General features: G+C 44.8%; 1 protein-coding gene across 2 annotated transcripts in view; it reads right to left on the bottom strand.

Moving 5' to 3' along the window:
- LOC109907178 (ATP-dependent DNA helicase Q4) overlaps positions 1 to 23701 on the bottom strand; it is a 25651-nt gene extending 1950 nt beyond the window's left edge. Inside the window, exons 1-25 of one of the 2 annotated variants that reach the window (XM_020504990.2) lie at positions 23584 to 23700; positions 18631 to 18718; positions 18473 to 18506; positions 18155 to 18255; positions 17982 to 18011; positions 17655 to 17807; positions 16219 to 17453; positions 15920 to 16019; positions 14622 to 14805; positions 14138 to 14257; positions 9759 to 9923; positions 9560 to 9652; positions 9098 to 9234; positions 8891 to 8974; positions 8360 to 8548; positions 7836 to 8018; positions 7357 to 7555; positions 6309 to 6586; positions 5900 to 6037; positions 5355 to 5706; positions 5003 to 5132; positions 3050 to 3216; positions 2706 to 2868; positions 2110 to 2284; positions 1629 to 1737 (exon numbers count right to left, since the gene is read on the bottom strand). In XM_020504990.2, the coding sequence (XP_020360579.1) occupies positions 1629 to 1737; positions 2110 to 2284; positions 2706 to 2868; positions 3050 to 3216; positions 5003 to 5132; positions 5355 to 5706; positions 5900 to 6037; positions 6309 to 6586; positions 7357 to 7555; positions 7836 to 8018; positions 8360 to 8548; positions 8891 to 8974; positions 9098 to 9234; positions 9560 to 9652; positions 9759 to 9923; positions 14138 to 14257; positions 14622 to 14805; positions 15920 to 16019; positions 16219 to 17453; positions 17655 to 17807; positions 17982 to 18011; positions 18155 to 18255; positions 18473 to 18506; positions 18631 to 18714 (4603 nt within the window). In that variant the 5' untranslated portion in view covers positions 18715 to 18718; positions 23584 to 23700. Of the gene's footprint in view, positions 1 to 1628; positions 1738 to 2109; positions 2285 to 2705; positions 2869 to 3049; positions 3217 to 5002; positions 5133 to 5354; positions 5707 to 5899; positions 6038 to 6308; positions 6587 to 7356; positions 7556 to 7835; positions 8019 to 8359; positions 8549 to 8890; positions 8975 to 9097; positions 9235 to 9559; positions 9653 to 9758; positions 9924 to 14137; positions 14258 to 14621; positions 14806 to 15919; positions 16020 to 16218; positions 17454 to 17654; positions 17808 to 17981; positions 18012 to 18154; positions 18256 to 18472; positions 18507 to 18630; positions 18719 to 23583 lie in introns of both variants that reach the window. The other variant, XM_031795121.1, reaches the window with a different exon arrangement.
- Between the last annotated feature and the right edge of the window lie 41 nt (positions 23702 to 23742).

Below are 23742 nucleotides of genomic sequence, written 5' to 3' on the forward strand. Positions count from 1 at the left end.
CATAGGGGGCGTTCCAGTTGACTTACTGACACCATAGGGGGCGTTCCAGTTGACTTACTGACACCATAGGGGGCGTTCCAGTTGACTTACTGACACCATAGGGGGCGTTCCAGTTGACTTACTGACACCATAGGGGGCGTTCCGGTTGACTTACTGCCCCTATAGAGGGCGTTCCAGTTGACTTACTGACACCATAGGGGGCGTTCCGGTTGACTTACTGCCCCTATAGAGGGCGTTCCAGTTGACTTACTGACACCATAGGGGGCGTTCCAGTTGACTTACTGACACCATAGGGGGCGTTCCAGTTGACTTACTGACACCATAGGGGGCGTTCCAGTTGACTTACTGACACCATAGGGGGCGTTCCAGTTGACTTACTGACACCATAGGGGGCGTTCCAGTTGACTTACTGACACCATAGGGGGCGTTCCAGTTGACTTACTGACACCATAGGGGGCGTTCCAGTTGACTTACTGACACCATAGGGGGCGTTCCAGTTGACTTACTGAAGCAGCTTTCCAAAAACAAGTCTTATTTCAACTTGGCAGTGTCAATATAGCAGCCATTGTTTATAGGTTTCAGTGACCAGCTGGGGGAAGATACGGCAGCACCCTCCTCAGGGGACAGCTACACAGTGTAAAGCCAATTAGTACACACCTGGGCCCACTGATTGGTTTGGTGTCTCCCTCTATATAGGTGTGCCAGGAGATGAGCTCGGTGGGATTGGGAGCAGACACGGGGACCTGTGAGGACGTCAGACTTTGCTACCTCAGAGAAAGCTTCTTCATCTGACGCACCTTGGCTCTATGTTAAACAAGGCAGGCTACAGATAGAGGGAAGCGTTCGCCCTGTAAATATGACGTGTAGACGATAGTCTAAAGACCAGGGGTTTGTTGTTTTTTGGCCACAGCCGTTTAGTTTGTGTACCTTTATATTTTTTTGAATGCCGTTTCAGCGATGGACGCTACCTTGTACTGGAATTATTTTGTTTAGGCGAAAGAAACTCCGTTTAGAGACAATCTGAAAGAAAAGGAACCACAACCACTGCCTCCAGTCTGTTCATTTCTCTCTCGCCTTTGTTAACGTGTTTCAGACTAGCTGATCAGTCACACTAAATAAACTTATCTACCCCACCTCTGTATCACACCCTCACACTGAAAACATATGTCTACAATCAATAGGTTAGACAGAGAAAATAAATATCACACTCTATACTCTTAGGCCTACACTATTGTAGTGTAGCTATGAGTCAAGGCCACAAAGTTGGTTCCAGTTTCAGTCACGTCTTTGGCCATGTTTGAGTGGGTCAAGCAAAAACACTAAATGAATGAACCTCCTGCAATGGCTTCAGGGTGCAGTTGGTGCAGTGGACTGCATCAAAAAAACTGCATGACCTTAGATCATGTAGGCTCAAGTTGGACAATTTAATCCCTATAATGTAACACAAATTGAAAATAAATGATAATCACTGACTGCATAAAACTGACTGGCACGACTGAGCCCATACAGTTCAGACACATGGCACTAAACAAGCCACCCCACCTAGTGACAAGGAGCCAGCATACTGTACCATTAGACACTGAAGTAGTTCTGGATGTTAGCAAAAAAAAAAAGAAGGGAAAACTCACCAATTCCAAAGAATATTCTAGCGACGGCTCTGCCAGAGAACTTCTCATCACTGCGGTTGCCCAGGAAACTCTGAATGTCTGCTCTGATCTGACCCTCGAAGTCCTTCATCTGAAGACCAACAAAAGCCATCAGAATCACCTTTATTGGTATAGTACATTTATCAGGCAAGAGTCTGACCTGGTGAAATGGTGCTGACAACAATAAACAGAATTTACACAATCCACATGCAGTATAGATACAGTAAAAACAGAACAATTACACGTAGAAAAAGTATGGTTTAAACTTCAAGGACATACAATATAAAGTAGAAATATTGTAAACTCACTACGTTACTCTAAATGGGAAAGTCCTGTTCTTACCAGATTCAGCTCTATTAGGTCATTCATTATACGGGTACTTTATTACATTTAGAATTCGCTAAAGGCATTAGCTTCACTTACACTTGGTAAAAGCCATCAGGGAATTTTAGGACAGACGAACCTTGCATTTCAACAACAGCTCCTCCTCGTCCTCGCCATCCTTCTCCTCCTGGAACTTCCTGCTCAGGTCCAGTTCTCTCCTCTTATCAAAGTAATCCCCCAGAAGCCCTTTCAGCTTCAGGCTTCTGCTCTCGTCCAGCTTGTCCGTACAGACACTGCAGCTCTTGAATGCAACGCTGCAGAGAGACATACAGTGTGGCAGAGCTCAATGCAGGCAGAGACCTTTCCAAGTTAAGGCTAATACACACAATGTGTATAAATATCAATGTCTTAAACATACTTCAAGCACCATTGTGTTAACAGCTCCAATAACAGCCCTACAAAGCCATGAAAATCAGGATGTGTCTACGGTCACATTTGTTGCTATAACACTGGTGTAGTGTAACCTAGTGTTGGTATGAGTTCTGAATACTGGTGTAGTGTAACCTAGTGTTGGTATGAGTTCTGAATACTGGTGTAGTGTAACCTAGTGTTGGTATGAGTTCTGAATACTGGTGTAGTGTAACCTAGTGTTGGTATGAGTTCTGAATACTGGTGTAGTGTAACCTAGTGTTGGTATGAGTTCTGAATACTGGTGTAGTGTAGGTTGGTGCTGACCTGCGGAAGGCCTTGAAGCAGGCTTTGAGCTGGTACAGTTTGGTCCTCTCCTGGGCCACCACCCTGCCATGCAGGAACTCACACACCCGGTCCATCTCATCCGGGGTCAAATCACCGTATGAACGGAAGTAGAAGGACAGGTTGGAGAACTCCACCAAGACTCCTGGAGAAGACAGGAGATGTATGATATGGAGATTGGAAATGTATAATTATCTCTTTTATCCAAATGTAACACTCACACAGGCACACTTTAAATTCTGTAGGAAATAATATTATATTTGTAATCATACCCATCTTTGACTATGCTCCACTGTAGTTTGCATTTTTTAACTATAAAAACACACCTCTGTTTGTGGCCCACTGTAGTTGTCGGAGGCCTCTCTTCACCAGACCCAGCTGCCAGCCCATAGTGTCTGCCACCTCCACCACATCAAAGTCGACCGAATCACAGGTCTCCACTCGCTCCCCTGCCAGCCGTTTTCGGGCTAACACTACGGCAACAGGTGGGCAGCTGCCAATCAGACGGCACATATCCATCATCAACATGCCGATTCCACCCCTCAACATACAGTACCAGTCAAAAGTTTGGGCACACCTACTCATTCAAGGGTTTTTCTTTATTTGGACTTTTCTATATTATAGAATAAAGACATGAAAACTATGAAATAACACATATGGAATCATGTAGTAACCCCCCCCCAAAAAATAGTTAGATTTTAGATTCTTCACAGTAGCCACCCTTTGTCTTGATAAAAGCTTTGCACACTCTTGGCATTCTCTCAACCATCTTCATGAGGTAGTCACCTGCAATGCATTTCAATTAACAGGTGTGCCTTGTTAAAAGTGAATTTGTGGAATTTATTTCCTTCCTAATGAGTTTGAGCTTATCAGTTGTGTTGTGACAAGGTAAGGGGGAGTATACAGAAGATGGCCCTATTTGGTAAAAGACCAAGTCCATATTATGGCAAGAACAGCTCAAATATGCAAAGAGAAACGACAGTCCATCATTACTTTAAGACATGAAGGTCAGTCAATCCAGAACATTGCAAGAACTTGAAAGTTTCTTCAAGTGCTGTCGTAAAAACTATCAAGCGCTATGATGAAACTGGCTCTTACAAGGACCGCCACAGGAAAGGAAGACCCAGAGTTCTCTGCTGCAGAGGAGAAGTTAATTAAAGTTACCAGCCTCAAATTGCAGCCCAAATAAATGCTTCACAGTTCAAGTAACAGACACATCAACTGCTCAGAGGAGACTGGGTGAATCAGACCTTCATGGCCGAAATGCTGCAAATAAAGCACTACTAAAGGAGACCAATAAGAAGAGGCTTGGTTGGGCCAAGAAACACGAGCAATGGACATTAGACCAGTGGAAATCTGTCCTTTGGTCTGATGAGTCAGAATTTGAGTTGGTTCCAACCGCCGTCTTTGTCAGACGCTGAGTAGGAGAATGGATGATCTCTGCATGAGTGGTTCCCACTGTGAAGCATGGAGGAGGTGGTGTGATGGTGCTTTGCTGGTGAGGTTCTTAGTGATTTATTTAGAATTCAAGGCACATTTAACCAGCATGGCTACCACAGCATTCTGCAGCGATACACCATCCCATCTGGTTTGAGTTTAGTGGGACTATCATTTGTTTTTTCCCAACAGGACAATGACCCAAAACACCTCCAGGATGTGTTGACCAAGAAGCAGGGTGATGGAGTGCTGCATCAGATGACCTGGCCTCCACAATCACCTGACCTCAACCCAATTGAGATGGTTTGGGATGAGTTAGACCGCAGAGTGAAGGAAAAGCAGCCAACAAGTGCTCAGCATATGTGGGAACTCCTTTAAAACTGTTGGAAAATAATTCCAGGTGAAGCTGGTTGAGGGAATGCCAAGAGTGTGCAAAGCTGTCATCTAGGCAACGGATGGCTACTAAAGAATCTAAAATCTAAAATATACATTTTGTTTAACACTTTTTTGGTTACTACATGATTTCATACGTGTTATTTCATAGTTTTGACATCTTCACTATTATTCTACAATGTGGAAAATAGTCCAAATAAATAAAAAAAAACTCTTGAATGAGTAGGTGTCCAAACTTTTGACTGGTACTGTAAACATTACTTACCTACACAAAAACAGTTTAAGCACATTAGTCATCTATTGCCTGTACATGAAAACACCAAACCGCTCACATGTCCCGCTGCCTTTACTGGACCAAAAATAACATCACATGAGTATGAAATACACACCTACATATAAAAACACAACTAAACACGTTTTTCTATGACCCTGGTTTTGTAATGTCCTACATTTTGGTGAGTTTGCGGAGTTGATGCGGGCCGTTGTAACAGACCATCTTACAGGTGGAGAGGGTGGGGTGGAGCAGCTCTACCCACTGCTGAGGGTGCAGCTCCAGGTAGCACAGCAGAGTCTCCAAACCTGACAGACACAGTGATAGAACTTCAATCATTTTAAGTCTATTGTATAATACAGTCTGATATCTGAAGAAAAGGCGGGAGACTCACTGGTCTTGACAAAGAAAAGCTGAATTAAAAGTGGGATATCATTCTAATTATATATTTACGGTTTTCTGATCCTTGAGTCAACTATACAAACGAAAATATTTCACCAGTCTTGTGTTCAGTATAGTGAGGTACCTACCTTCCTCAGTGATGTCCAGGGCTTCCACAGTGTCCTGCATAGGTATGGCCCTCTCATGGGTGTGACACACCCTAGTCGTGGGCCAATCATCACCTCCCCCTGTCTGCTCCTCCTCTTCATGGTCACCATTCCCTCTCTGGGGAAATGGAACACTTGACTCTGGTGGATGTTTCTGCTCCCCGTCCAGTGGTTGAAAAGTTGATACACCCTCAGTAGGAACTTTGGCCTGTTCCAACTGCTCGACGGGGGTGTTCTGACCAGTCTCTGTTGTGTGTTCCGGTGTTTCAACTGGGTTCTCATTACAGGTGTCCATCAGTTCCATCATCTCGGAGTCATCAACCTCCTCCTGAGTCTAAGACATGGTTAGAATAAAAAAAAATGTAAATACTGTTTGGTTTGTGCCTGATACATCTTGTTTAAAAAAAACTGTTAATCCTAAACATTAAATTGGGGTTCACATAATGGTCATAGGCTGTTAATGTGTGATGATTGTAGACCTGAGAGAAGGGAAGAAAAAGTTGAATATGTAAGTATACCAACATTACCCTGGCTAGGTCCTGCTGGTTCTGGTGGATCTGTCTGCACCTGCAGGGAGGAAACACCTTCTGCACTATCTTCTTCACAGTGTAGTAATCCACTGTATCGGCATAGATGTGCCTCCGCAACTCATGCAGGTCCCCTCCCTACAACACCACCAGGCAAGAACGTAGGATTAATCAACATAATGAGCATACACATATGTCTTGGCACTCTATTGAAAAATAGATTTATTTGTGAATAACCTAATAATTTGAAGAAAATTATTGTAGCACAGTACACTACTCACCAAATATCAATTCATCACTTAACTATTACTTACTAGACGTTGTCATCAAAACACATTTGAATTTGGATGAAAAGTAAATAAACACTATGAAATAAATAACGACTAAAAAAGGTGAGAGGAGACAGAACCTCAGGATCCAGGAAGAGATGACAGTGGGCCGGTTCCCCATCTCTCCCTGCCCTCCCGATCTCCTGCACGTAGCTCTCAAAGCTCTTGGGCATGTTGTAGTGCACGATTCCGCGCACGTCCGACTTGTCCAGGCCCATGCCGAAGGCTACCGTGGCGACCACCACTCGCAGCTCACCACACATGAAGTTGTTCTGGACGCGACGGCGCTCAGAGGACGACATGCCAGCATGGTAGGACTCAGCCATCCACTTCAGAGGCTTACGGATCTTCTTCCTGGCTGAGGGCAGACAGCAGAGAGAGGTGTCAGGGCCCATAGTCACAGAGCATCTCAGAGTAGGAATGCTGATCTAGTATATCTATATAATCCAATTCAATATGATCTAGAAGGGAAAACTGATCCTAGTAGTTTGATTAGACTTTTTGACAACAGCATCAGAGCAATGCAAATTGTCCAGTTTCCAAAATTCCTAGTCTCCCATTGTCATCAATGTATGATTCAAGACAGGATTCAGCCTTTTACCTAGACTTCTGTGAATATCAACATCCCAATAAAATATTGAAGCAATAAGGCACGAGGGGGTGTGATATACGGCCAGGTAGCCTAGTGGTTAGAGCATTGGGCCAGTAACCGAAAGGTTGCTGGATAAAATCCAGAGCTGACAAGGTAAAAATCTGTCATTCTGCTCCTGAACAAGGCAGTTAACCCACTGTTCCTAGGCTGTCATTGTAAATATGAATTTGTTCTTAACTGCCTTGCCTAGTTAAATAAAGGTTAAATATAAAAACAATCTACCACGGCTAAGGGCTGTTCTTGGGCACAACGCATCGGAGTATATTGACCATATACCATACACCTACGAGGTGCATTATTGCTATTATATTATGGCGGAATTAGAGCAGTAAAAATAAATGTTTTGTCATACCCGTGATATAATGTCTGATATACCACGGCTGTCAGGCAATCAGCTATCAGGGCTCTAACCACCCAGTTGATAAATATAACATCGCGATCAACCCAGCTCCAGCCAAACCCAGACAGACAGGTACCCAAAGCTTTCTTCTTCTTCCCTACAGGGTTGTCATCTGCCTCCTGACTAGCTGTATGGTTAGACTCCTTCAACAGCACCCCCTGCAGGCAGGTCCTGAGCAGGGCAGATATACGGGTCGTCTCCTCTCTCCTGGTGCAGTAGATGATGACGGACTCCAGAGACCCAAACCGCTCTCCCTTCAGCAGACACACCAGGGCCTGGACAGGAGACACAGCATCAGACCTGGGTTCCATTTGTTTGCTTTCAAATACTTTAGCTGTGCTTGATTGGGCTTTCCTGGCACAATGGAACCAATGAAATTTGATTAAATTGCAAACTCCATTGTTTGTGTGCGTCGTTGGTACGTACCCTACCTGGTCCTGGTCTAGTGGTTGGCATGTACCCTACCTGGTCTAGTGGTTGGCATGTACCCTACCTGGTCTAGTGGTTGGCATGTACCCTACCTGGTCCTGTTCTTGTGGTTGGCATGTACCCTACCTGGTCCTTGTCTCGGTCCATGGAGACAGACAGCTGCAGGTTGTTAGGCACGGCGGCTGAGCGGACAGCAACACCGTCCTGGTCAGTGATGCCCAGGTTTTGAGCGATGTCCAGGGCTGTGGACAGGGTGGCGGTGGCAGTCAGACCCAACAGGCAACGCACGCCCAGACGGTCCCTCAACACCTAGGAGATGGAATGGAGGTGGTTTGGTGAACCATGCTCGTGTGTTCAGTAATCTGGCCTAAGACCTGAGGATCTAGGTCTTTAGCTCAGCAAGCTTATTGTGGTGCACTGACAACCTAGATTAAAACCCAGTTGGTCAAAGAGACGTACAGGGCTCTTCCACTCTGAGGGGTAGAACGGCACGCAGGGGCTAGCCATCTACAGCTATGGTGAGAGACAGGCTCATTCTAAAGAAGCAAGTATTTTGGGGGAAAAAACTCCCCTTGCCTTTAATACAAGTGTCCCCCAAATGGTGGGTTAGGATAGAGGTAAATATGAATGAAGTGGTCATCAGAGCTCACCTTGCAGAGACGCAGGTAGCAGGGCCTAAAGTTGTGTGACCACTCTGAGACACAGTGGGCCTCGTCGATACAGGCGAAGGCCACCGGGGGGAGCTGGTCAGCTGGGGGAAGACAGCCAGAGCCAGAGTGACCTCCACCTACCAACGCCTCAGGGGACAGGAGCAGGACATGGACCTCACCTGCCTTAACCTGGAGGACACACACACACGAAGTAGAAAACTTTGTCGTCATGTAGATCACAATAGATAAGACATCAACAGCAATGGAAATATGACTGACATCCTTGTAGTAGCATCTTCATGGTATCACAACACATACAAATGTGCACCTGAAGACACACACACACACACACACACACACACACACACACACACTATGAATAACAAAAATATCCCTGACGGCTATAGAAGTCTAATGCAGGAAACAAAAATGATCAATGCAGTTAAACATTACACAAAAACAGAAAACGAAAAGGTTTAGGCCTAGATAGAGCATAGTTTAACTAAGCGGATTGAAAGAGGATAACAGTACCTTCTCAATGGCAACCTCTCTCTGTTTTTTAGACATATTGGAGTGAATGGCAGCCGCTTTCAGCTTGGATGGGAGTCCAGAAAGCTAAGGAGACAAAATAATTTGCTTTCAGTATTTCATTCATATCACTTATTTTGAGACATTCACAAGACAATATCTGTATCAATAAGGTGTTGTATAACTAGAGGCTACAGATATGGGTGTTACCTGATCATCCATAAGAGACACCAGTGGTGACACCACCAGAGTGATACAATTAGACCTCTGGGCATAGAGGTAGGCAGGCAGCTGGTAGCACAGAGACTTGCCCATGCCCGTAGAGAGCACCACTAACGTGGACAGACCTGGAGAGAATAGAAAAACGATGGACAAAGTAATATTCTATCTTGCAAAGTAAATGTGTCATTTGTTCAGCTCCTCACCCCCCCCCCCCCCCAAGACACCATACACACAGGGAGTGAGTGGGAAAGTGGGTGGGAGCCCTGCTTGTAACAAACAAGAAACATACATATGGGAAAGCAACTACTTACATTTAGTCATTACATTTATTGGAGTAATTTAGCAGACACTCTTATCCAGAGCAACTTACAGGATCTGTACATCTTCTCATGTAAATCCCTTAACTGAGGTACAGTAAAGGAAACACTGTTTTAGCCTCTTCCTGCATACCTGATAGAATTCTCATGATGGCCTGTTCCTGCCCTGGTCTGAAAGACTTGTACCCAAAGTCTTTAAGTGCTTCATTAACTTCAGAGGGCACCGCTGCAGAAACAACATTTAGTTGTAAGTCAAAAGGAGTATAAATTATACTGTACTGGTTGATTGATTTGTTTAGATTCATTCATTTATCATTTTAAAAACGGGGTACCTTGTACTTTGCCATCCTCCCCTAGGGGATAGAGGGGCTGCATGGGGGGCGGAGGGAGCAGGCGCTCGTAATCCGGCCTGATCACATTCAACAAGACCTCGTCACCACCATCCTCCTGCTTCTCCCCCAGACCCTCATTCTCCTCTTTAACAACGGGGGACGCCACTGTAATAATGAGATAGTATGCATCCGAAATGGCACCCTATTACTGTACACTACTTCTGACCAGAGCCCTATAGGCCCTGGTCAAAAGTAATGCATCATAAAAAGGGAATAGGGTGTCATTTGGGACCCACATAGACAGGGGGACCTCATGTACACAGATGTCATTACTTAGTTCCTCCTCCACTGGTCTGGAGTCAGCTTTGGCGTAGAGTTCGTTATGACTGAGGTTTGAATTGGAGTCAGGAGAAACTGAATCTAAATCAGTTGTTATGGGCAGGGAACTGGGAGGAAGTAAACAGCGTGAGAGAATTGCAGGGGGGTAAGAATGAGCTCTTTGACCTTTTGGCATGCAGGTTAGTTTAGTAGCATAGCATCATTGCCTTGATAGACATTGTAGGAGCTGTTATGCGCATCTACTGCTTTAGATGGCATCTACATTTTTAGGCTTACAGGGGCATCGGTTTCTGTCTGCCCATTCGCTCCGACTTTCATTGGACATTGTCTGTTTGTGGAGCTGTATTTCACTCCAAGTACGGCCCAAATGGCACCCTATTCCTTACATAGGGCTCTGGTTGAGAGTAGTGCACTATGGGCCAGGGTAAAAATCAGGGCATTCTATAGGCAATAGGGTGCCATTTGGGACGTATCCCGATCTATGAAAATGAGCATTGATCGTTTCCGTGGAGACCATACCCGAGTGGTCTTAGCAGAGACTTAAGTCTCTGCTTGACATATACATACTATTGTGTGTATGTGGACACCCCTTCTAATTAGTGGATTTGGCTATTTCAGCCACACCCGTTGCGGACAGGTGTATAAAATTGAGCACACAGCCATGCAAATCTCCATAGACATTGGCTGCAGAATGGCCTTACTGAAGAGCTCAATGACTTTCAACGTGGCACCGTCATAGGGTGCCACCTTTCCCTGCTTGAGCTGCCCCGGTCAACTGTAAGTGCTGTTATTGTGAAGTGGAAACATCTATGAGCAACAACGGCTCAACTGCGAATTAGTAGGCCATACAAGCTCACAGAATGGGACCGCCGAGTGCTGAAGTGCGTAAAAAGTCTTCCCTCGGTTGCAACACTCACTACGGAGTTAAAAACTGCCTCTGGAAGCAACATCGGCACAATAACTGTTCGTCCTGAGCTTCATAAAATGGGTTTCCACGGCAGAGCACCTGCACACAAGCCTAAGATCACCATGTGTAATGCTCACTAGCTTGGCATTGCGCATGGTGACCTTAGGCTTGCGTGCAGTGGCTCACCCCTGGAAGTTGTGTGTACTTGCTCTCGTAAGTTTTCTAATCACAAACAATTAGTTACTCTTCAAATGTTCTGGTGCAATGAGTAAGATGACTAAGAAAACGACCGAGATGATACTGTACTGCGGCAATCTCCCCGAAAAGAGGGGTAGTATTCTTGAGGAAGCTTGTAATTACAGATGGGGACTTTCCTTTCCCGGATGCCAGTACCTCAGCTGGGACCGAGGTGCAGGAAGCGAAGATGGATTAGGTGGTCGCCTGGGCGTGGGGTGTGGTGGCTGCCGGCGCCCAACCCGGCTGCTGTGCGCTCTGCCGCCGGTTATGGGAGGCTACTCAAAGAGACCTTGAATAGACCCGGGATATCTGGTTGTGACAAACTTGTTGTCTGTTTTGCTAGGGGGCAAAGGTTACCTAGTGGTGATTGTGCCCACTCCACCAGGGGTCTGGCAGCGTCTTGGGCGTTGTTAAAAGGGTTGAGTTGGACATCACGGTTGTGAGGTTCTCTTTTGGATGTCACTGGCCTCAGTGTAGCCCACAGGTTGCTTATGGCTTTGACAGGGGAAAGTCACTAGGCAGCGCGCCGTGTGGAAATACCAAGACCGTCGCATCTGGCGGGGTCAGGTCTGGGTGGTCTGCCATGGGCAGTTTCATTTAGTATCTGTTGGGGTCGGCTTGGGGCGAAACTCTATTTCTCTACAGTATGTTGTACCAAAAGTTGACTGACTGAAAGGGAATGTAGCGTTATGACTAAAACTACTGTTCCCTGGAGGAGGGAAACAAGGTACAACACCTGTTTGGCCCCACACCGCCCGTTCCTGGGCTCGGTGAAGAGCGGTATTAAATTGAAAGAATCAATCCGAGCCTCACGCTTTACACCTGTGGTAGGCGGGGCTTCCAGCGAGGTGTGAATTTCATTGGCCTTGTCAGGAGTGATTGTAGATCCTTCAACTGAAGTCGCAAGTGCAACTCCCCATAGTATGTTGTAACTCATTTCCCTCCTTCAGGGAGTAGTAGTTACAGTCATAACGTTAGGTTATGTCTCTACTGCTAAAACAGATGTTCTGGGATTCTGAAGGGAGCTAGACTTGGGAGAAATAGTCACTGCTGACAGATACACTGGAAAAATGACCCTTATCAACAAAGTGAGTGAGTGTATGGTTAACTTCTAAGTTGTCTATTTAGCTTATTGTGATGCTTCAAAGTACAGTGCATTTGGAAAGTATTCAGACCCCTTGACTTTTTCGACATTGTTACGTTACAGCCTTATTTCAAAATTGATTCAATTGTCGTTCCCCCCCCCCCCCCACACACACAATGACAAAGCAAAAGCAGGTTATTAGAATTGTTTGCAAACGTTTAAAAAAATAAAATAAAAACAGAAATATCACATTTACACAGCTATTCAGACCCCTTCACTGAGTACCTTCTTGAAGCACCTTTTGGCAGCGATTACATGCTCGAGTCTTCGGTATGACGCTAGAATCTTGTCACACCAGTATTTGGAGAGTTTTTCCCATTCTTCTCTGCAGATCCTCTCAAGCTCTGTCAGGTAGGATGGGGAGCGTCGCTGCACAGCTATTTTCAGGTCTCTCCAGAGATGTTTGATCGGGTTAAAGTCTGGGCTCTGGCTGGGCCACTCAAGGACATTCAGAGACTTGTCCCGAAGCCATTCCTGTGTTGTCTTGGCTGTGTGCTTAGGGTCGTTGTCCTGTTGGAAGGTGACCCTTTGCCCCAGTCGGAGGTCCTGAGCACTCTGGAGCAGGTTTTCATCAAAGATCTCTGTACTTTGCTCTGTTCCTCTTTGCTTGATCCTGACTAGTCTCCCAGTCCCTGCCGCTAAAAAACATCCCCCACCATGCTTCACTGTAGGGATGGTGCCAGGTTTCCTCCAGAAGTGATGCTTGGCTTTCAGACCAAAGAGTTCAATCTTGGTTTCAAAAGACCAGAGAATCTTGTTTCTCATGGTCTGAGTCTTTTAGGGCCTTTTGGCAAACGCCAAATCGGGCTGTCATGTGCCTTTTACTGAGGAGTGGCATCTACCTGGCCACTCTGCAATAAAGGCCTGATTGGTAGAGTGCTGCAGAGATGGTTGTCCTCCTGGAAGAGTCTCCCATCTCCACAGAGGAATTCTGGAGCTCTGTCAGAGTGACCATTGGATACTAGGTTACCTTCCTGACCAAGGCCCTTCTCCCCCAATTGCTACGTTTGGCCGGGGGTCAAGCTCTTGGAATTGTCTTGGTGGTTCCAAACTTCTTCCATTTAAGAATGATGGAGGGCACTGTGTTCTTGGAGACCTTCAATGCTGTAGAAATGTTTTGGTACCCTTCCCCAGATCTCTGCCTCGACACAATCCTGTCTCAGAGCACTAGGGACATTTCATTCGACATCATGGCTTGGTTTTTGCTCTGACATGCACTGTCAACTATGGGACCTTATATTGACAGGTGTGTGCCTAAATTCAATCAATTGAATTTACCACATGTGGACTCCAATCAAGTTGTAGAAACATCAAGTATGATCAAGGGAAACAGGATGCCCCACCTGAGCTCAATTTCAAGTCTTATAGCAAAGGGTCTGGATACTTATATAAATAACATTTTTTATAAATATGCAACATTTTCTAAAAACCTGTTTTCACTTTGTCATTATGGGGTATCGTGTGTAGCTGGACGAGGAAAATTGTTTGTAGCAAAAGGTGGAAAAAGTCTAGGGGGTCTGAAAACTCTCCGAATGCACTGTTATATGTCCGAAATAACACCCTATTCCCTTAATACTGCCCTACTTTTGACCATCGCACATAGGGCTAAGGACAAAGGTAGTGCACTATATAAGGAATAGGGTGCCTTTTGGGGTACACCCTTGGGGATATTTTGATTGGGGGGAGAATCTGTCTGCCTCAACATTTTCACTGATGTAGATCTCGTCGCCAGAAGGGGTGACAATAGCATACCCCGAGGCTCGGAACGCAGCGTTCCCGTTGCCCGGGCAACTTCTTCCAAGGTTGGCAGTTCGAAGGGCTCCTCAACTGCAGACGCCTCATCAGCAGCAGCACTGTCTACTGGAGCTGCAACTAGAAACAGGAAGGGCAAAACAGGTTAAATAGGGGTTATATATTAGAATCAATATATAACATTCACAGGATACAGGGATGTATTCAGTAAGGAGAAGTGTTCAAAAGTTGAAAATGCCTCTTGCACATGTAAAGGACAGCTAATCAGATCTGTTGACAAAAATACATTTCCAACTGAATGTTCTACCTTCCTCAACAGACCCCAAATGCATCAAAGAAAACATTTTAGCACAGTATTTCTTATGCATCAACGTAGTAAAGACAAGCGTGATGTGGTCAATGAAATTAGTTTCTAAAGAACCACTCATCGAAACAAGCCAATTTAGCTACCACAGCTTCAGTCGTCTGTGCTGTGACCGCTCACCTCTGCCCTTGCAGTTCATAGCCCAGTGTCCTGTGCCTCCACACTTGAAGCAGGTGTCCCCTGGACGATTGAACCCTCCGAAGCCACCTCTAAACCCTCCTCTGCCTCTTCCCCCTCCCCCTCTAAACCGCGAGTCTGGTCCTCCAAACCTCTCCCCCTTTAGCTGGAACTTCTCCATGGTCAACTGAAACAGAGAGAAAAACAGATTAAAAGGTGCTGATATCATATATACACGTACTGTCTTCCTAGGCAGGGACTGTATGCTGTAAAGTATTCAGACCCCTAGACTTTTCCCACATTGTTACGTTACAGCCTTACTCTAAAATAGATTCAATTGTACACACAATAACCCATAACGACAAAGCGAAAACGGGTTTTTAGACCCATAACAACAAAGCGAAAGCAGGTATTAGAAACCTGATGGTCATTGGTCATTGTAGGTGGCCAGGCGGAAGCCACTCCTCAGTAAGAAGGCACATGACAGCCCGATTGGAGTTTGCCAAAAGGCACCCAAAGGACTCTCAAACCATGAGAAACAAGATTCCCTGATCTGATGAAACCAAGATTGAACTCTGGCCTGAATGCAAAGCGTCACATCTGGAGGAAACCTGGCACCATCCCTACGGTGAAGCATGGTGGTGGCAGCATCATGCTGTGGGGATGTTTTTCAGCAGCAGGGATTGGGAGACTAGTCAGGATCAAGGCAAAGGTGAACAGAGCAAAGTACAGAGAGATCCTTGATGAAAACCTGCTCCAGAGCGCTCAAGACCTCAGACTGGGGCAAAGGTTCACCTTCCAACAGGACAACGATCCTCAGCACACAGCCAAGACAACGCAGGAATGGCTTCGGGACAAGTCTCTGAATGTCCTTGAGTGGCCCAGCGAGAGCCCGGACTTGAACCCGATCAAACATCTCTGGAGAGACCTGAAGATAGCTGTGCAGCGACGCTCCCCATCCTACCTGACAGAGCTTGAGAGGATCTGCAGAGAAGAATGGGAGAAACTCCCCAAATACTGGTGTGCCAAGCTTGTAGCATCATACCCAAGAAGACTCGAGCATGTAATCGCTGCCAAAGGTGTTTCAACAAAGTACTGAGTAAAGGGTCTGAATACTTATGTAAATGTGACTTCAATTTTTTATACATTGGGGTATTGTGTGTAGATTGATGAAGGTAAAAAAATTTAAACAAATTATACATTTTAGAATAAGGCTGTAACGTAACAAAATGTGGAAAAAGTCAAGGGGTCTGAATAGTTTCTGAATGCACATTATGTACCAACCGTACTAGTTTCCTTACCTGCTTCCGTAGGCCAGCGCCCCTACATGCGTATCCTTTGACATGAGACTTATTTTTCAGGTTGATCCTTACAAAGTTACAGTCCGAGTTCTTGGTGGGTCTGGACAGATGGTGCGAAAGAAAAATCACACAAATTCAAAACATTTAGATTATTAAAAATAAGATAGTTATGACAATTAGTCAATGAGGAATATGTATTTAAAAAGGGGCTCTCAAGAGCACATAGATCAATTTGTAAATCTAAATAATATTGTTTGTTGAAATATTTAGTAGTCCAAGGGTAATAGAGTATAACCCACTTAGGTCTCATAGTGTTGCTCCCTCTGTTCCTGGCAGCTTTGACATCTTCCTCATCCACCTCTCCTAGGAGGTTCTCCTGTGGAACCCTTGGTTTCTGCTTCACTGCTTCCTTCTCTGTGACATCACCACTCCTCTCCTCGCTAGCATTTCCATCACCCGTCTGAGTCTTCTTCTTCCTCACTCTGGGGACTTTTTTGGGACTTCTGCCATCAACTGTAGCCTCTGTAACCTTTTTGGTTCTCCTCTTTTTCAACGCCCCCTCTTTCTCTGTGTCGTCAGGGTTCTCTCCATCTGTGTCAAGGTCCCTTTGCCTCTTTTTGGCCTTTTTCTTCGTACCTTTCTTCTCCGGCCCGAGCTCGTCACCCTCGGCCTTCTGTGGTGGCTGCGTCGACACCTCCGCCTCCTCTTCAACCCTTCCTACCCGGCCCTTTCTGGCCCTTGCTCGAGATTTCTTGGCGGTGGAGGCGCCGATGGCTGTCTCTTCTGACGTTCCGCCCTCGGCCTGTCCTCTGAGACCTGGTCTGGTTTCTCCATCCTTTCCCTCTCCGGAGCCAGACCCCAATGAAGAGTGTTGTCCAGTGGACCGCAGACTGGCTGGGACTGCTGCAGACGTTACGCCACAACCAATTTTGGACTGTTGCTCGTCTGAAAAAGGCAGAGCCTGTGGCATGGTACTCTTGGAAGCCCTCTCCCCCAGGAGACTTGTCCCTTCATTCTGCATGGAAGGTATGACAAAGGAACTGGCGGCACGTCCTGGGTTCTCTCCCTCGCCAACACCTCCCCCTTTGGCCTGTGGTGAATCTACCGCCGACACCACGGCGAGAGACAAATTACCCACAACCGGCTTCTCCGCGACACCCACCTCGTCAAACACCTGACATCTCTCGAGCCAGCTGCTGTCTACAGAGGATAACCTCTTGGTGAAGGTCTGTCTGAGCTGCTGGGCCCTACTTCCTGCTGGTCTGTCTGATGAGGATGCCCCCGCTGCAGGAGACCACAGCTTGGAGGGCGTGAAGGCTGGTATTGGCTCAAAGGGCTGCTGTGGGTGTTCTGTCCCTGTCTGCACTGGACAGGCCAGGAGGTGTGGACGTGTGTTGGCTGGCTTTAGCAGAGGGGATAGCAGTGTATCGCTGCCTGCAGCACCAGCTGCGGGGTTTGGGCTCTGGCCGTCTTTCCAGGACTTCAGAGGTGTTCGACGTGGCATGAACGACTTCTTCAGAGAAACCGGTCTTTCCTAGAAACAGTTTATAGCGCAGGAAAAATGTATATATTCAAAATGGCAGAGGTCCAAATTCCCTACATCTCCATCATCACATTAACTAGCAATTGCAGTTTGCAATTTATACTAACAGGATGCAAAATCAAATGTATGCAATAGAGTTTGCAAAAAACAACGTGTGGAACTAGACACAGCCAAACTACACACAGACTGTACCTTTGTTAGAGCACCCAGGTTTGACTTGAGCTTCATGCCAAAGTACTGGGCCGAGGCTTGGAGGGACTCCTTGTCCTTGGGCGTCAGCGTCAGTTTGGGGGCAGCCACCGGCATGCTCTTACGGTTCAGGTGAGTGCCCCAGCAATCGGATTCCTTCAAAGAGAAAACATTTTTAAAAAGGGGTATTCTTCAACAACGACAAAAAAAATATGTAATAAATAAATAATTATGTATTGAACTAGGCAAGAACAAATTCTTATTTTCAATGACGGCCTACTGGGGAACGGTGGGTTAACTGCCTTGTTCAGAGGCAGAACAGATTTTTACCTTGTCAGCTCGGGGATTCGATCCAGCAACCTTTCGGTGAAAGGGTATGTATCATTCGTTTAAAAGTCAAAATGTATTAAAGAAAATCACATATTGCCCCTTTAAAACACAGTTAACTAATAACTGTGGATGACAAGTTTTATAACAATATAATTACACTGAACATAACCTACCTTCTCAGATGACTGAGTCTGTGCGGTAGGTGTTGGGTCTGTATGCCCATTGTTGCTGTTTTCTTTTGCTTGCTTGAGTGTTCGATATTCTTTGTAGAGCTCTGTGAAACACATGCAGAAACACAAAACTCCGACCTGAATTTGTAAGTTTCTTTGTCCCATAAGAAACTTATTTTTTTTTTAATTATTATTTTAAATCGGTTACAAACTGTTTTTCTATGGTGATAACCAATGAACACAAGCCTGAGAGCAGCAACATTTCTCCCCTGTGTTTCAGATCTGATTTTTCAGCCAGTTAAAATATTGGCATGCACTTACTTTTAGCCTCTTCTGGGGCTGCGTCAATATCACCCTGAATAATAGGACACAACAGTGAGAAAGACTATACGAGTTAGTTACTGTAGGTCTCAAGTTAGTAATACATGGTAATTGAATAGCTAATTACCTATAGATAGTTAGCTAGCTAGATATAGTACCTTGTTGGGCTTTCTTTGATGTTCTTGAACAAATGACTGCTCCCAGGTTTTCAGAAGAATCTTCACATCATTGTATCGATCCATCACTCTGTAGGCATCAACGTTTGTTGAAATTAAAAATAAGCAATATTATAAAAATCGCCAGCGATTTCAAATGTTAGAATTTGGAGAGTTTGTGCAAGTTACCTAGCTAGTCAGTCAGGGATTTCAACTGTATCTAAACAGCTGGCTCTCATGACAGTAAAACTGCAAGTCAGACAATGCTATCATTCATTATAAACATAAAGTAGCGAACTATTATTTTAGACAAGAGAGCCACATATGAGACTTGAAGTGAAAATTTAAGGGACAAATCCCTTTTCGACCCAGTGTTGTGGAAAGGTAAACACGAATTGTTTCAAGCTAACGTTAACAAACATAATATGGACATTCAGTGAGCTCTAAAGTCTCTAAAGCCAGCAGTTCACTCGCATTTGCTAGTGAAAGAAATGAAATGCAATTACGAAAAATAACTGGTCGCATTTGTGCGAGTGTGAAATACATTCAATTATGCGTAACATTACGAGGATCACGCAAACTGATAGACTAACTACGATCCACGTCACAAAAAGCATTACAAAAGTATAATCAAAAATAAATAAACATATTGGCATTAAATGGAGTCGGGAGTTTAGAAGACTGCGCGATGAAGAATGACTTGAGTGTCAGGTATTAGCTATAGAGGCAAATGCTTCTAAAATGCCTTTGCACTAGATTTGAGATTGTATCAATTTCTAAATTCTGAACTGTATATACACTACAAAGAAATCCAATAGGCACCTTTACATAGGCTGAAACACCGGACTCTCACCGGACTTATTTCGCTTTAAGTGTTGATTAGGAACCGTGTCTAAAAAGCCAATACTTGCGAGCTGGCCCTAGTGATTGGCCCTGTTTGGGAGATGACAAGCGTTCCTCTACTATAGAAACTAAACTTGGGGGCCAAGGCAAGCTGGATCTGAAGACCTACAATGCATGTGTCAGAAACGTATTTTTTTTTCTGCAGTAGACTGACTACACGTTGCTGAAATTCCCATTTGGAGATGTGCTCCTCCATCGTGCAGTGGTCACTGACATTGACTGCCAAATTCTCATCCCACAACTTCTTTTTTTTCATGGCACGCTTTCCCTGGATTATTATTATTATCCCTGATCTGGTGGAAGAGGAGTTTAGACTCTTAGGCAACAACCTTTGAGCAGAGTCTGGTCAACATGCGCACGGATCAGGCCTGGAGATAAATCCGCACAATGAAAGGGGGTGGGGGGAAAGAGAGAGACTCCCATCTTTCGGCCGTGATGCTGGGGATATTGGTCATATGCAATGAAGACTGCAAACGAATATTCAGTCTCGTTTCCAAAACCCAGTACAGAGCCTCCGTCAGTACAGACATGCTGAGTGCCCTCTACCAAGAAGGTTTCAATGATTGCCAGAGAAATCTACCCTAATGCCCAGCTACATAAGGCTAAATCTGCTTGCTACCAGGCAAATCTGTCTAGGAAATGATTTCCTGAACATTTGAGGGTCGCCAGAATATTTGTTCTCACCCACTGTTTCCTATCATAGCTTTTTCGTTTTTATTATGGATAGCATGTATATTTCATACTGATGCTCTGCTTCAAACATGTATTATTCTTATCATAGAGTTACAAAATTATAATTGGATAAGACATTTGTACCTAAACAAACAACGTGTTATTTGTTTAATAAAATAAAAACAACTCCAAGAATAAAGACCATTTGTGTGTTCTTTCTAATTAGAGTTTGTTAGTGAATTTGACCATATGTATAAATGGAATGCTGTCAAGAAAGAAAAGTATTCCAACCTTTTATAGACTTGATCCAATTCTAGAATTGCGATCAGACTTGCGGGGGAAAGAAAACCCCAAATTCCAATTTACCGCGCGCGTCTACTACTCAAAAAAGTTGGACAGGTTTGGCAGGTATGCTTTTGTTTATTATCTATTTAACTAGGTTTGGCAATGTAAACATATTGCAATGAACTAGCTAGATCATAAAGGAACAATTGTCCAGACAGAATTCAGTTTACGAATGTCCTGTTTATTAACCCAACTCCACATAGGCTACTGTTTGGCCGTAGCCCACGCCAAATTAATGAAAGATACCCTATAAAAAAATTAAACCACACCAGGATGCCCGGCATCAGAACATTCCAGACATTCCCGTAATTGACTGATAGCAAGTTGATTGGCCTGTTGGACCCCGCGAACACTGGGTACTGGTAAGTACAACGACGAGACGGCCTACAGGGAGGAGGTGAGGGCCCTCGGAGTGTGGTGTCAGGAAAATAACCTCACACTCAACGTCAACAAAACTAAGGAGATGATTGTGGACTTCAGGAAACAGCAGAGGGAACACCCCCCTATCCACATTGATGGAACAGTAGTGGAGAGGGTAGTAAGTTAAGTTCCTCGGCGTACACATCACTGACAAACTGAATTGGTCCACCCACACAGACAGCATCGTGAAGAAGGCGCAGCAGCGCCTCTTCAACCTCAGGAGGCTGAAGAAATTCGGCTTGTCACTAAAAGCACTCACAAACTTCTACAGATGCACAATCGAGAGCATCCTGTCGGGCTGTATCACCGCCTGGTACGGCAACTGCTCCGCCCACAACCGTAAGGCTCTCCAGAGGGTAGTGAGGTCTGCACAACGCATCACCGGGGGCAAACTACCTGCCCTCCAGGACACCTACACCAAATCAAATCAAATTTATTTGTCACATACACATGGTTAGCAGATGTTAATGCGAGTGTAGCGAAATGCTTGTGCTTCTAGTTCCGACAATGCAGTAATAACGAACAAGTAATCTAACTAACAATTCCAAAAAAAACGACTGTCTTATACACAGTGTAAGGGGATAAAGAATATGTACATAAGGATATATGAATGAGTGATGGTACAGAGCAGCATAGGCAAGATACAGTAGATGATATCGAGTACAGTATATACATATGAGATGAGTATGTAAACCAAGTGGCATAGTTAAAGTGGCTAGTGATACATGTATTACATAAGGATGCAGTCGATGATATAGAGTACAGTATCTACGTATGCATATGAGATGAATAATGTAGGGTAAGTAACATTATATAAGGTAGCATTGTTTAAAGTGGCTAGTGATATATTTACATCATTTCCCATCAATTCCCATGATTAAAGTGGCTGGAGTAGAGTCAGTGGCATTGACAGTGTGTTGGCAGTAGCCACTCAATGTTAGTGGTGGCTGTTTAACAGTCTGATGGCCTTGAGATAGAAGCTGTTTTTCAGTCTCTCGGTCCCAGCTTTGATGCACCTGTACTGACCTCGCCTTCTGGATGACAGCGGGGTGAACAGGCAGTGGCTCGGGTGGTTGATGTCCTTGATGATCTTTATGGCCTTCCTGTAGCATTGGGTGGTGTAGGTGTCCTGGAGGGCAGGTAGTTTGCCCCCGGTGATGCGTTGTGCAGACCTCACTACCCTCTGGAGAGCCTTACGGTTGAGGGCGGTGCAGTTGCCATACCAGGCGGTGATACAGCCCGCCAGGATGCTCTCGATTGTGCATCTGTAGAAGTTTGTGAGTGCTTTTGGTGACAAGCCGAATTTCTTCAGCCTCCTGAGGTTGAAGAGGCGCTGCTGCGCCTTCTTCACGATGCTGTCTGTGTGAGTGGACCAATTCAGTTTGTCTGTGATGTGTATGCCGAGTAACTTAAAACTTGCTACCCTCTCCACTACTGTTCCATCGATGTGGATGGGGGGGTGTTCCCTCTGCTGTTTCCTGAAGTCCACAATCATCTCCTTAGTTTTGTTGACGTTGAGTGAGAGGTTATTTTCCTGACACCACCCGATGTCACAGGAAGGCCATAAAGGTCATCAAGGACAACAACCACCCGAGCCACTGCCTGTTCACCCCGCTGTCATCCAGAAGGCGAGGTCAGTACAGGTGCATCAAAGCTGGGACCGAGAGACTGAAAAACAGCTTCTATCTCAAGGCCATCAGACTGTTAAACAGCCACCACTAACATTGAGTGGCTGCTGCCAACACACTGACTCAACTCCAGCCACTTTAATAATGGGAATTGATGGGAAATTATGTAAAATATATCACTAGCAACTTTAAACAATGCTACCTAATATAATGTTTACATACACTACATTATTCATCTCATATGTATATACTGTACTCTATATCATCTACTGCATCTTTATGTAATACATGTATCACTAGCCACTAACTATGCCACTTTGTTTACATACTCATCTCATATGTATATACTGCACTCAATACCATCTACTGTATCTTGCCTATGCCGCTCTGTACCATCACTCACTCATATATCCTTATGTACATATTCTTTATCCCCTTATACACACAAGTGTAAGACAGTAGTTTTTGAATTGTTAGCTAGATTACTTGTTGGTTATTACTGCATTGTCGGAACTAGAAGCACAAGCATTTCGTTACACTCGCATTAACATCTGCTAACCATGTGTATGTGACAAATAAAATTTGGATTTGAACCAACTAATAAAATAACAAACAGCTGTATGTGCGAGTCGCTACAATATGTGTACCATGCCAACAAAGCCATTTGAATTGGTTTCAATTGAGTTGAGTGAGAGAGGACTCAAGTAGCGAAGTAAGCTATACAAATGGACGTTACACACGGCGTATCACATAAAACATTCAAATACCTTTATAGAAGGTAAAGTAAAAACACAATCCCGTCCGTGTATCAATACCGGTATATAGTAAAATACTGTATAGTATACCGCCCAGCCCTAAAATGTAGGCAAGTTACAACCACAGAGAGACAAAACAATGGGTTGGTTTAAAAACATCTTTGCTACAACAGTGGGTTCAAAAAGTCCCAATATACCGTAATCTCAAGCAAAATAAATTCGACGTTTCTTACCTGACTGCTGGCAATAAGAATCCTAAACGCTGCTTTGAAAGAGCCTAAATCAGCTTCTTACACCAGGAGAATTTTATGTCGTGCTGAGTATATGTTGTTTCCACTCTTTTAGCGCGCTTTAAAATTACTTGCAGTAATCTACCAATCGAAAGGCTGCTG

The sequence above is a fragment of the Oncorhynchus kisutch genome, linkage group LG17 (genome assembly GCF_002021735.2).
Source record: "Oncorhynchus kisutch isolate 150728-3 linkage group LG17, Okis_V2, whole genome shotgun sequence".
NCBI lineage: Eukaryota > Metazoa > Chordata > Actinopteri > Salmoniformes > Salmonidae > Oncorhynchus > Oncorhynchus kisutch.